At 43.1% G+C, this 13,711-nt stretch overlaps 1 protein-coding gene across 1 annotated transcript; it reads right to left on the minus strand.

The window, feature by feature from the left end:
* Nucleotides 1-373: 373 nt before the first annotated feature.
* On the minus strand, nt 374-8,338 carry LOC311111982 (serine/threonine-protein kinase PAK 2-like). Its single transcript, XM_084154933.1, has 8 exons — nt 8,158-8,338; nt 4,639-4,834; nt 4,323-4,432; nt 4,004-4,145; nt 2,446-2,462; nt 2,240-2,362; nt 1,894-2,014; nt 374-558 (listed from the first exon to the last, which is right to left on the minus strand). The coding sequence occupies exons 2-8, from the start codon at nt 4,814-4,816 to the stop codon at nt 491-493; spliced, it is 759 nt and encodes a 252-aa protein (XP_084011059.1). The 5' UTR covers nt 4,817-4,834; nt 8,158-8,338; the 3' UTR covers nt 374-490.
* Between the last annotated feature and the right edge of the window lie 5,373 nt (nt 8,339-13,711).

The following is a 13,711-nucleotide window of genomic DNA, read 5'->3' on the forward strand; positions in this document are numbered from 1 at the left end:
ACACCAAACATACAGCTTTCCCATTCAATTCTGTGAATAAATAGGATGACCATTTTTCTTGGAACACTCTGCACTCTACGACCACTTTTCTCTTTTTTGACAGAGCCATATTGGGGCAATGAGGGTGCCAAAGCACATAATGTTAAAAGTAGAAGCCGTAATAAATATCGCGGGCAAAACAAAGTAGCTCATTGCATTGGCTGCACGTGCTTGACCTACTTGCTCTGCCCCGGTATAAACAGTTTGCTTGCTTAACACAATTGCTATTGCGCCATCCAGTGGACGCAATTGGAACAGCAGTTTATTTTATTGAAAAATTGCAGCGCATTTTTATACCTGACAAAATTTTTATAATTATTATTTTTTTTTTTTTATCATCTCGCGGGCCGGATTAAACCCGTTTGCGGGCCTGATCCAGCCCGCGGGCCGGACGTTTGACACCCCTGATGTAAAGGGAATTACCTCTGCAGTGTGTGTGTTTGTGTGTGTCTCACCCCTGGCCGATCTTCTCATAGCGTGTGTACTTCTTCTTGGGATCTCCAATACTGACGATGGTTCCTGAAAGACATCGAACCAGACTGATGACAGATGTGTGTGTGACATATGCACGGTATATACAGTATGATATACTGTATGTCTGTGTTAATATGATGTGTGATATACTGTATGTCTGTGTTAATATGATGTGTGATATACTGTATGTCTGTGTTAATATGATGTGTGATATACTGTATGTCTGTGTTAATATGATGTGTAATATACTGTATGTCTGTGTTAATATGATGTGTGATATACTGTATGTCTGTGTTAATATGATGTGTGATTTACTGTATGTCTGTGTTAATATGATGTGTGATATACTGTATGTCTGTGTTAATATGATGTGTGATATACTGTATGTCTGTGTTAATATGATGTGTGATATACTGTATGTCTGTGTTAATATGATGTGTGATATACTGTATGTCTGTGTTAATATGATGTGTGATATACTGTATGTCTGTGTTAATATGATGTGTGATATACTGTATGTCTGTGTTAATATGATGTGTGATATACTGTATGTCTGTGTTAATATGATGTGTGATATACTGTATGTCTGTGTTAATATAATGCGTGTGATAAACATTTACATTTACGTCATTTAGCAGACGCTCTTATCCAGAGCGACTTACAAATTTGTGCATTCACCTTATGATAGCCACTGTGACAACCACTTTACAATTATTATTTTCTAAATATATTTTTGTAATTTTTTTTATTTTTTGAGTATATTTTTAATTTTCATTTGTTTTATATATATATTGTTGTATTTTTCTTATGTATTTTTTATTTTTATATATATATATATATATTTATTATTATTATTAATTTCTTTTTTGTGGGGGTGGGGTGGGGGGGTAGAAGGATTACTTTTATACTATCCCAGGTATTCCTTAAAGAGGTAGGGTTTCAAGTGTCTCTGGAAGGTGGTCAGTGACTCCGCTGTCCTGGCGTCGTGAGGGAGCTTGTTCCACCATTGGGGTGCCAGAGCCAGCGAACAGTTTTGACTGGGCTGAGCGAGAACTGTGCTTCCGCAGAGGTAGGGGGACCAGCAGGCCAGAGGTGGAAGAACGCAATGCCCTCGTTTGGGTGTAGGGACAGATCAGAGCCTGAATATACTATATATATATATATAATATAATATATACTGTATGTCTGTGTTAATATGATGCGTGTGATATATGCACAATACATTCTATTTGTGTAAAACACTGTGTGTGTGTTCCAGGTGTGTGTGTGTTTCCTCACTGTGTATGTCTGTGTTAATATGATGCGTGTGATATATGCACAATACATTCTATTTGTGTAAAACACTGTGTGTGTGTTCCAGGTGTGTGTGTGTTTCCTCACGTAGTTTCTCCATGATTTCCTCGTCAGTCATCTTGCCCTGCTGTTTCTTCTTGTTCCTGTTGGAGGCGGAGTCAGGCTCTGGCAGCGGGGGAAGTGGGTCGATGACAGACTTGGTGTACACCTACCACACACACACACACACACACACACACACACACACACACACCACACACACACACACACACACACACACACACACACACACACAAGTTGTGTTCTAGGTTTTCTTCATTGCAGTCACATTAGACATCTCTGAAGAGTAGCATTCCTGAAACACTTCTCCAGGCATTGTGGCATTGTTTGTTTGTTTGTGTGTGTGTGTGTGTGTGTGTACGGGGTAACTTACTGATTTGGTGTGCTCGGGCCGCGGCGCCACAATAGGGGGCGGAGCTTCGTCTCCATCATCATCGTCATCATCATCACCGTCCTTACCGCCTGATGGTGATGACACGGCACCCTGCTTTCCTGGCTGGAACACACACACAGTGTTGCAATGAACAAGCCCTTAGTAGTTTGTACTTAGGAATTTTCTTGTGGTAGTGTAGTACTCACCGACTGTGCATCTTTTTCTGAGGGAAGAGAACACACAGAGAGATAGAGAGAGAGAGAGAGAAAGAGAGAGAGAGAGAGAGAGAGAGAGAGAGCGAGAGAGAGAGAGAGAGAGAGAGAGAGAGAGAGAGAGAGCGAGAGCGAGAGAGAGAGCGAGAGAGCGAGCGAGAGAGAGCGAGCGAGAGCGAGAGCGAGAGAGAGCGAGAGAGAGAGAGAGAGAGAGAGAGAGAGAGAGAGAGAGAGAGAGAGAGAGAGAGAGAGAGAGAGAGAGAGAGTTTTAATGACACACCTATAGACATCTGAGAGCTTTATGACTAATTCATTCACATGAGAGAAGAGACCCAGGGTACTTCCCAAATGGCACCCTATTTCCTTTACAGTGCAGTACTTGGGCCCTGGACAAAAGTAGTGCACTATATAGGGAAAAGGGTGCCATTTCGGATGCAGACATATCAAATCAAATTGTATTTGTCACATGCGCCGAATACAACATGTGTAGCTTACCGTGAAATGCTGACTTACAAGCCCTTCACCAACAATGCAAAGTTTTAAGAAAATACGAGTTTTAAAAAATAAACTAAAGTTTAAAAAAGCAACACAATTACATAACAGTAACGAGGCTATATACATGGGGTACCGGTACCGGTAATTGAGGTAATATGTACATGTAGGTAGGGGTAAAGTGACTATGCATAGATAATAAACAGTGAGTAGCAGCAGCGTAAATAAGGGGGTCAATGCAAATATTTGATTATGGCTTGGGGGTAGAAGCTGTTAAAGAGCCTTTTGGACCTACACTTGACGCTCCGGTACCGCTTGCCGTGTGGTAGCAGAGTGAACAGTCTATGACTTGGGTGGCTGGAGTCTTTTACAATTTTTAGGGACTTCCTCTGACACCGCCTGCTATAGAGGTCCTGGATGGCATGAAGATTGCTCCCAGTGATGCACTGGGCCGTACGCACTACCCTCTTTAGTGCTTTGCAGTCGGATGCCGAGCAGTTGCCATACCAGGCGGTGATGCAACCAGTCAAGATGCTCTCGATGGTGCAGCTGTATAACTTTTTGAGGATCTGGGGACCCATGCCAAATCTTTTCAGTCTCCTGAGGGGGAATAGGCGTTGTTGTGCCCTCTTCACGACTGTCTTGGTGTGTTTGGACCATGATAGTTTGTTGGTGATGTGGACACCAAGGAACTTGAAGCTCTCGACCCGCTCCACTACAGCCCCGTCGATGTTAATGGGGGTCTGTTCGGCCCGCCTTTTCCTGTAGTCCACGATCAGCTCCTTTGTCTTGCTGATGTTGAGGGAGAGCTTGTTGTCCTGGCACCACACTGCCAGGTCTCTGACCTCCTCCCTATAGGCTGTCTCATCGTTGTTGGTGATCAGGCCTACCACCGTTGTGTCGTCGGCAAACTTAATGATGGTGTTGGCGTGCTTGGCAACGCAGTCATGGGTGAACAGGGAGTAGGGAGAGAGAGAGAGAGAGAGAGAGAGAGAGAGAGAGAGAGAGAGAGAGAGAGAGAGAGAGAGAGAGAGAGAGAGAGAGAGAGAGATGGACCAACCTGAGAAGGAGAGGTATTTCTGTTTTGCGGTGGAGGAGTCGTAGAACTTGAGAATGTCCAGAACAGCCTGAGGATTCTGCTTCTGCTCCGACTTACTGATGTTAGACGTCTGGAGCAGTTTGGACCACTGCTCCGGCATGCCCTACACACACACACACACACACACACACACACACACACACAGATTAATACTCAAACACACACACGCACACACACATACACTCATATATACGCCACAGACACACACACACACACACACACACACACAGACAGATTAATACTTAAACACACACACTAAGAGAAACAAAGACAAACTTACTGTGAACTCTCCTGTGACAGTGTCGAAGCCGACATGGATGGTGTGTTCAAAGTCTGACGGAGAAGAGATCTCTGGTCTGTTGTCCTTATCACGATCCTTCTTCTTGCCTCCTGACACACACACACACACAAATATAATCTAGTTAATATACACACTCAACATAGCTTAGACGTCTGTCTGTGTGGTTCTGTGTGTGTATGTGTATGTGTGTATGTGTGTATGTGTGTGTGTGTGCGTGTGTGTGTGTGTATGTGCGTGTGTGTATGTGTCATCATCATCGGCTTCGGTTGACAGCCATTAGCAAGTGTGTGTGTACCTTTCTCTGAGGCGAACATGGAGATGATTTTATTTCGTTTCGGTTTCTCCTCAGGAACAGAGGGGAGGGACCGAGAGTTGTAGTTGCCCGACACGGAGTCCTTGGCTCCGCCTCCTTGGCTGTTCATTCTGACAGGGGGGGCGGGGGGCTTGTCTTCACACACACCGCTGTCACACATCTACACACACACACACACCTGGAGAGGGAGAGAGACACACCGCTGTCAGAGAAAAAGAGAAACCACTAACACGCCTTGACACACCGACAGAGAGTGAGAAGGTGTGTGTTTGGAGTGTGTGTCCGTGTTCGTGTCCGTGTGTGTGTGTGTGTGTGTCTGTGTGTAAGAGGGAACAAAGAGTGGATGAGGGAAGTACATGTTATGTGTGTGTGTGTGTGTGTATATGTGTGTGTGTGTGTGTGTGTGTGTGTGTGTGTGTGTATATGTGTGTGTGTGTGTGTGTGTGTGTGTGTGTGTGTGTGTGTGTGTGTGTGTGTGTGTGTGTGTGTGTGTGTGTGTGAGAGTGAGTTAGTGTGTAATGCATTGCAGAGCAGCTGGATGTTTTCGGCTCCAAATAAGGTAAAATCTCATGTCTAACACCTTTTCACCTGCACACCACAACCTCTTCTCTCTCATAGAAAAACACGACAGAGTTCCCTTTCAAAGGAATAAGGCACAGTGACATCATCACCATCAACAGGAAATAGCCTACATCTAGCTCACAGAGCTTTCATCACTTCCTGTCTCAGACCCTGCTGACACACTACACTTTATGTGTGTGTGTGTGTGTGTGTGTGTGTGTGTGTGTGTGTGTGTGTGTGTGTGTGTGTGTGTGTGTGTGTGTGTGTGTGTGTGTGTGTGTGTGTGTGTGTGTGTGTGTGTGTGTGTGTGTGTGTGTGTGTGTGTGTGTGTGTGTGTGTGTGTGTGTGTGTGTGTGAGTGTGTGTGTGTTTCCGTCCGTCCAAGTGTGCCAGTACAACTGCTTTTCGATTTCCAATGTTTTTCTCTCCCCCCTCTACCAAAAAGACACAGTCAACATTACACACTGTCAGAACATTTACATTTTTACATTTTTAGTCATTTAGCAGACGCTCTTATCCAGAGCGACTTACAGTTAGTGAGTGCATCCATTTTTCAGAACAACACGCTAGCATACTTCTCCCTCTGTCTCTCTGTCTATACCTTTGTATCTCCGATCAGACAGTATCCAGACATCAACAACTACATTAGCTGTATCTCCCCCTTTCCTCACCCCTCTCCCTCCTACTTACCCTTTCTGTCCTCTCCCCTGTGCTTTTCAGAAGAGTAGGTCAACAACAGCTTTAGTTTTGCTTGTAATATCCGTGTGGGTACCTTATTACTCTGTCTCTCTCAGTCCCTGTCGCTCTTGGTTTCTTTCTTTCTCTTTCCCCCTCTTTCCCCCTCTCTTTCCCCCTCTCTCTCTCTCTCTCTCTCTCTCTCTCCAGGACATGTTATAACAGGCAGTCTCATTCCACAGTGGTCTCAGACTCAGCCAGTTCTATCATGCCCAGCAGTTCTAGCTCATCTCCATGGTTACGCCCTGCTCCAGCCTAGCAACGTGTCAGGCAGCGTGTGTTTGTGTGTGTGAGGGTAATAATGGGTGCTGTCCAGGCTGGAACTCCTACCTTAGGAATTAGGAATTCCATTGCTCCAAGGTTTGGGTTGGTGTCTGTGTGTTTGTGTTTGTTTGTCTGTGTACGTGCATTTGTGTGTGTGTACGCGCAGGCACTTCCCTAAGGCCACAGAAACGAATGAATTTGGTTATACCACCATCATGCCCTCTGATAGGCTGCAGGGAATTGTCACCATATTGCTTCGTCCCAGCCAATCTAATGCTTTTATATCCATAAGAGGGAGTGAACAAATGCACACTATGAACAAGTGCAGACTTCAAGGATAGGAGAGGGAATCTGAACCCACCCTCTGTTTCTATATTGTAGGCCTACTCTCTCCGTTACATTCTACTCTCTTCGTTTCTATACTTTCGTACTTTCTACATTCTACTCTCTCCTCTCGGTTTCTAGGGGAAACCCACTTCCTCATCCTGGAACTCCCAGAGGCCCCGAGGGTCACACGGCCAAACTGACCAATCAGACAGAAGCAGGAAGCAAACATAGTCAACGTTTTTTACAGGAAGTAGAGTGAAGCAGCCTTTTGTGTTCAACGTCTATAAAAGGAAATAGCTTACCGCACAGGACACACACACAGAAACACAAACACAGACACCTCCATGCCAGGCTACACAGAGTAGACAATCCATTCATACTGTATTCATTCATTCCAGCACACATCACACTTCAGAACACGTCAGAATTCCACTTACAATGGTAGGCTACATGTGATGCACACAGACAGTGGTAGGTTGCATGTGATGCACACAGACAGTGGTAGGTTACATGTGATGCACACAGACAGTGGTAGGCTACATGTGATGCACACAGACAGTGGTAGGTTACATGTGATGCACACAGACAGTGGTAGGCTACATGTGATGCACACAGACAGTGGTAGGTTACATATGATGCACACATACAGTGGTAGGCTACATGTGATGCACACAGACAGTGGTAGGTTACATATGATGCACACAGACAGTGGTAGGCTACATGTGATGCACACAGGCAGTGGTAGGTTACATGTGATGCACACAGACAGTGGTAGGCTACATGTGATGCACACAGACAGTGGTAGGTTACATATGATGCACACAGACAGTGGTAGGCTACATGTGATGCACACAGACAGTGGTAGGCTACAAGTGATGCACACAGACAGTGGTAGGCTTACTGAAATGATACAAATAATGAGAATTATAGTTGGATAACAAAGTTAGTTGAGTTAATAGCTGCCAAAACCCCATCCATCCACCCACTAACTTGTAATCAGTTGCCTTGGGCTATGTACAGTATATCAACTGTAATAACAGATGTATGTGAATGGGTGTGATATGTCCTCTACTAGGTCTTTAATAATATGTTTATAGCCAGGCTATATAATAGGTGGGTGTGATATCTCCACTATAATAATAATATAATAATATGTTTATAGCCAGGCTATATAATAGGTGGGTGTGATATCTCCACTATAATAATAATATAATAATATGTTTATAGCCAGGCTATATAATAGGTGGGTGTGATATCTCCACTATAATAATAATAATATAATAGGGTTATAACTAGCATGTATGCTAGGTGGGTGTGATATGTCCACTATAAAAGTAGCTATATGGCTGGGCTTAATATGTCCATTTAATTATAGTGTTACAGCCAGGCTATTATAGGTGGGTGTTTGTCCACTATAAAAAATAGTTGACCAGCAAGGCCTATGTGAATCGGTGCACTATATCCACTGTAATAAAACGTTTATAACCATGTGAAATGCAATATTATGTTATGTTCACTAGTGAGTCTCAGTAGCTAACAGAAGTCTGATAGTACGGCTAGTTTAAGCAGATAGCTGGATAGCTTAGCCATGTTGTAATGTGCGCCTTTTACTCACCAGTAAGCTGAAGTAGGAAGCAATATCTCGTCTCATGTAAAACGCCTGAAACCCCGCCCCGCCTCCTCTCTTTGTCTCTCCGCGGTACACTGATCTGGTGCTGTGATTTACTTCAGATTTTAGCTAATAAACTGTAGTCGGTTTTCTAGTGCTGTTTTCACTTGTTTAGCTGCCCTCTTCTGGAATTGGGACCCGAGGACCTGAGAAAAGACAGGATGACAGGGCGGAAACGGAACGAACCACAGAGCAAGCCCAGACAGAACGGTACGCTCGATTTAGTTTCCACGCCGGCGCGCCGAGTGAGCGGTTTTTCAAAACAGCCTTTCTCTGTCCTGGTCGTACATTGATTTTGAAAATGTTGTTTGCATTTTTCTGGCAAGTTTCATACAAGAGCTTTAGAGCATCGAAATCCGCATATCCAATCTAAAGACTACATCTGAGTTAAACGCAGGTTTGTTGTTACCATTTCTTTATATCTAAAGTGCCAACAACATTGATCAAGCTAAACAGAGCAGACCTGGGCCGAAAATAGTTGTAAATTATTTTGTAGTTTAGTAGAAAATACCAACTTTTAAATACTCGAGGTAGTCTAATATAGTTTATATAGAGTTTCAACTAAAAGGCAACTATACTGAACAAAAATATAAATGTAAAAATACATTTTCCATATGCACAAACAGCTTATTTCTCTCCAATTTTGTGCACAAATTTGTTTACATCTCTGTTAGTGAGCATTTCTTCTTTGCCAAGATAATCCATCCACCTGACAGGTGTGGCATATCAAGAAGCTGATTAAACAGCATGAACATTACACATGTGCACCTTGTGCTGTGGAAAAGGCCACTCAAATGTGCAGTTTTGTCACACAACACAAGACTACAGATGTATCAAGTTTTGAGGGAGTGTGCAATTGGCATGCTGCCTGCAGGAATGTCCACCAGAGCTGTTGCCAGAGAATTGAATGTTCATTTCTCTACCATAAGCCACCTCCAACGTCATTTTAGAGAATTTGGCAGTATGTCCAACCGGCCTCACAACGCAGACCACATGTAACCACGCCAACCCAGGACCTCCACATTCGGCTACTTCACCTGCGGGATTGTCTGAGGGGGTGCTGAGGAGTATTTCTGTCTGTAATAAAGCCCTTTTGTGTTGAAAAACTCATTTTGATTGGCTTGGCCTGGCTCCCCAATGGGTGGGCCTGGCTCCCAAGTGAGTGGGTCTATGCCCTCCCAGGCCTACCCATGGCTGCACCCTTGCCAAGTCATGTGAAATCCATAAATTAGAGCCTAGTTTATTTATTTCTATTGATTGATTCCTTATGAACTGTAACTCAGTCAAATCTTTGAAATTGTTGCAGGTTGCGTTTAGATTTTTATTCAGTATATTTTCTTTGATATTCAAATCCAGGTCAGAGAAAAACAAATAATATCTGAAAGTATTTTGAATAGGCCTACCTCTCAGAAAACCAAATAATATTGCTTGTCCTAATATTTATATATTTCCTAATATACACTACTGTTCAAGAGTATGGGGTCACTTAGAAATGTCCTTGTTTTAGAAAGAAAAGCAATTGTTTTGTCCATTAAAATAACATCAAATTGATCAGAAATACAATGTAGACATTGTTAATGTTGTAAATGGCTATTGTAGCTGGAAACGGCTGATTTTTTATGGAATATCTGCCCATCTTAATATTTTATTTTTATAGGCCAGTCTGAGATATGGCTTCTTCTATGCAACTCTGCCTAGAAGGTCAGCATCCCGGAGTCGCCTCTTCACTGTTGACGTTGAGACTGGTGTTTTGCGGGTACTATTTAATGAAGCTACCAGTTGAGGACCTGTGAGGCGTCTGTTTCTCAAACTAGACACTCTAATGTATTTGTCCTCTTGCTCAGTTGTGTACCGGGGACTCCCACTCCTCTTTCTATTCTGGTTAGAGCCAGCTGTTCTGTGAATGGAGTAGGACACAGCGTTGTACGAGATCTTCAGTTTCTTGGCAATTTCTCGCATGGAATAGCCTTCATTTCTCAGGACAAGAATAGACTGACGAGTTTCAGAAGAAAGTTATTTGTTTCTGGCGATTTTGATCCTGTAATCAATTTTTATTTTTATTTCATGTAATGGACAGACACAAAATTGTCCAAATTGGTGAAGTGAATAACTTATTTCAAAAAATTATAATAAAAATAAATAACGGAAAAGTGGTGCGTGCATATGTATTCATCCCCTTTGCTATGTAGGCCCTAAATAAGATCTGGTGCAACCAATTACCTTCATAAGTCACATAATTAGTTGAATAAAATAACCTGTGTGCAATCTAAGTGTCACATGATCTCAGTATATATACACCTGTTCTGAAAGGCCCCAGAGTCTGCAACACCATTAAGTAAGGGGCACCACCAAGCAAGCGGCACCATGAAGACCAAGGAGCTCTCCAAACAGGTCAGGGACAAAGTTGTGGAGAAGTACAGATCAGGGCTGGGTTATAAACAAATATCAGAAACTTTGAACATCCCACGGAGCACCATTAAATCCATTATTCAAAAATGGAAAGAACATGGCACCACAACAAACCTGCCAAGAGAGAGCTGCCCACCAAAACTCACAGACCAGGCAAAGAGGGCATTAATCAGAGAGGCAACAAAGAGACCAAAGATAACCCTGAAGGAGCTGCAAAGCTCCACAGCGGAGATTGGAGTATCTGTCCATAGGACCACTTTAAGCCGTACACTGCACAGAGCTGGGCTTTACGGAAGAGTGGCCAGAAAAGACCCATTGCTTAAAGAAACAAATAAGCAAACACGTTTGGTATTCGCCAAAAGGCATGTGGGAGACTCCCCAAACATATGGAAGATGGTACTCTGGTCAGATGAGACTTAAATTGAGCTTTTTGGCCATCAAGGAAAACGCTATGTCTGGCGCAAACCCAACACCTCTCATCACCCCGAGAACACCATGGTGTGGCAGCATCATGCTGCAGGGACGTTTTTCATCAGCAGGGACTGGGAAACTTTCGCAAGCCACTGTATTCCATTAAAAATCAGCCGTTTCCAGCTACAATAGCCATTTACAACATTAACAATGTCTACACTGTATTTCCGATCAACAAGGACATTTCTGAGTGACCCCAAACTTTTGAACGGTAGTGTATATATACATACAGTATATACAGTGAGGGAAAAAAGTATTTGATCCCCTGCTGATTTGGTACGTTTGCCCACTGACAAAGAAATTATCAGACTATAATTTTAATGGTAGGTTTATTTGAACAGTGAGAGACAGAATAACAACAAAAAAATCCAGAAAAACACATGTCAAAAATGTTATAAATTGATTTGCATTTTAATGAGGGAAATAAGTATTTGACCCCCTCTCAATCAGAAAGATTTCTGGCTCCCAGGTGTCTTTTATACAGGTAATGAGCTGAGATTAGGAGCACACTATTAAAGGGAGTGCTCCTAATCTCAGCTTGTTACCTGTATAAAAGACACCTGTCCACAGAAGCAATCAATCAATCAGATTCCAAACTCTCCACCATGGCCAAGACCAAAGAGCTCTCCAAGGATGTCAGGGACAAGATTGTAGACCTACACAAGGCTGGAATGGGCTACAAGACCATCGCCAAGCAGCTTGGTGAGAAGGTGACAACAGTTGGTGCGATTATTCGCAAATGGAAGAAACACAAAATAACTGTAAATCTCCCTCGGCCTGGGGCTCCATGCAAGATCTCACCTCGTGGAGTTGCAATGATCATGAGAACGGTGAAGAATCAGCCCAGAACTACACGGGAGGATCTTGTCAATGATCTCAAGACAGCTGGGATCATAGTCACCAAGAAAATAATTGGTAACACACTACGTCGTGAAGGACTGAAATCCTGCAGCGCCCGCAAGGTCCCCCTGCTCAAGAAAGCACATATACAGGCCCGTCTGAAGTTTACCAATGAACATCTGAATGATTCAGAGGAGAACTGGGTGAAAGTGTTGTGGTCAAATGAGACCAAAATGGAGCTCTTTGGCATCAACTCAACTCGCCGTGTTTGGAGGAGGAGGAATGCTGCCTATGACCCCAAGAACACCATCCCCACCATCGAACATGGAGGTAGAAACATTATGCTTTGGGGGTGTTTTTCTGCTAAGGGGACAGGACAACTTCACCGCATCAAAGGGACGATGGACGGGGCCATGTACCGTCAAATCTTGGGTGAGAACCTCCTTCCCTCAGCCAGGGCATTGAAAATGGGTCGTGGATGGGTATTCCAGCATGACAATGACCCAAAACACACGGCCAAGGCAACAAAGGAGTGGCTCAAGAAGAAGCACATTAAGGTCCTGGAGTGGCCTAGCCAGTCTCCAGACCTTAATCCCATAGAAAATCTGTGGAGGGAGCTGAAGGTTCGAGTTGCCAAACGTCAGCCTCGAAACCTTAATGACTTGGAGAAGATCTGCAAAGAGGAGTGGGACAAAATCCCTCCTGAGATGTGTGCAAACCTGGTGGCCAACTACAAGAAACGTCTGACCTCTGTGGTTGCCAACAAGGGTTTTGCCACCAAGTACTAAGTCATGTTTTGCAGAGGGGTCAAATACTTATTGCCCTCATTGATAGATTAATTTGTATTTTAAGAATAATGACTAAAGGATTTCACCCCAAATACAGTATAAATGTGTGAACGGTGTTAGAGTTATCTTGTAGTGTCAACCCACTAACAGAGGGGGGGAAGTTAGAAACTGTTGAGAAAGCATTCCAGGGTGAAGGGGACTAAGAAACTGTTTAAAGGTGTGCGGAGCAAAGTGCCTTTGTGTGTCAAGGGATATAAAAGCTGTATGTATGTTTTTTGGCGCCAGAGCTCTCCATGATTAAATATACAGATCATTCTTGCTGGTTGTGGACCTTGAATCATTTATGATTAAAACCAGAGCCTTACAACCGCTGGTAATGATTCAAGTTTAGGTTGAATTAGAGATAGAAATTCTCGTGACACTCATTAAAATGCAAATCAATTTATAACATTTTTGACATGCGTTTTTCTGGATTTTGTTGTTGTTATTCTGTCTCTCACTGTTCAAATAAACCTACCATTAAAATTATAGACTGATCATTTCTTTGTCAGTGGGCAAACGTACAAACTCAGCAGGGGATCAAATACTTTCAAATACAATCACTGTATAGAGTACCAGTCAAAAGTTTGGACACACCTACTCATTCAAGGGTTTTTCTTTATTTTTTACATTGTAGAATAATAGTGAAGACATCAAAACTATGAAATAACACATATGGAATCATGTAGTAACCGAAAAAGTTCAAAGTAACCACCCTTTGCCTTGATGACAGCTTTGCACACTATTGGCATTCTCTCAACCAGATTCATGAGGTAGTCACCTGGAATGCATTTCAATTTACAGGTGTGCCTTCTTAAGAGTTAATTTGTGGAATTTCTTTCCTTCTTAATGCGTTTCAGCCAATCAGTTGTATTGTGACAAGGTAGGGAGGGGGGTATACAGAAGAGAGCCCTATTTGGTAAAAGACCAAGTCCATATTATGGCAAGAACAG

This window comes from Coregonus lavaretus (assembly GCF_964263955.1).
Source record: "Coregonus lavaretus genome assembly, chromosome: 38".
Taxonomy (NCBI): Eukaryota; Metazoa; Chordata; class Actinopteri; order Salmoniformes; family Salmonidae; genus Coregonus; species Coregonus lavaretus.

Bases quoted from the DNA above. Each gene is read 5' to 3' on its own strand.
- LOC311111982 (XM_084154933.1), bottom strand. From the start codon at position 4,816: ATGTGTGACAGCGGTGTGTGTGAAGACAAGCCCCCCGCCCCCCCTGTC. The intron at 4,146-4,322 runs GTAAGTTTGTCT...GTGTGTGTGTAG, and splicing joins CTGTCACAGGAGAGTTCACA to GGCATGCCGGAGCAGTGGTC. The intron at 559-1,893 runs GTGAGGAAACAC...GATGTCTTTCAG, and splicing joins GGAAATCATGGAGAAACTAC to GAACCATCGTCAGTATTGGA.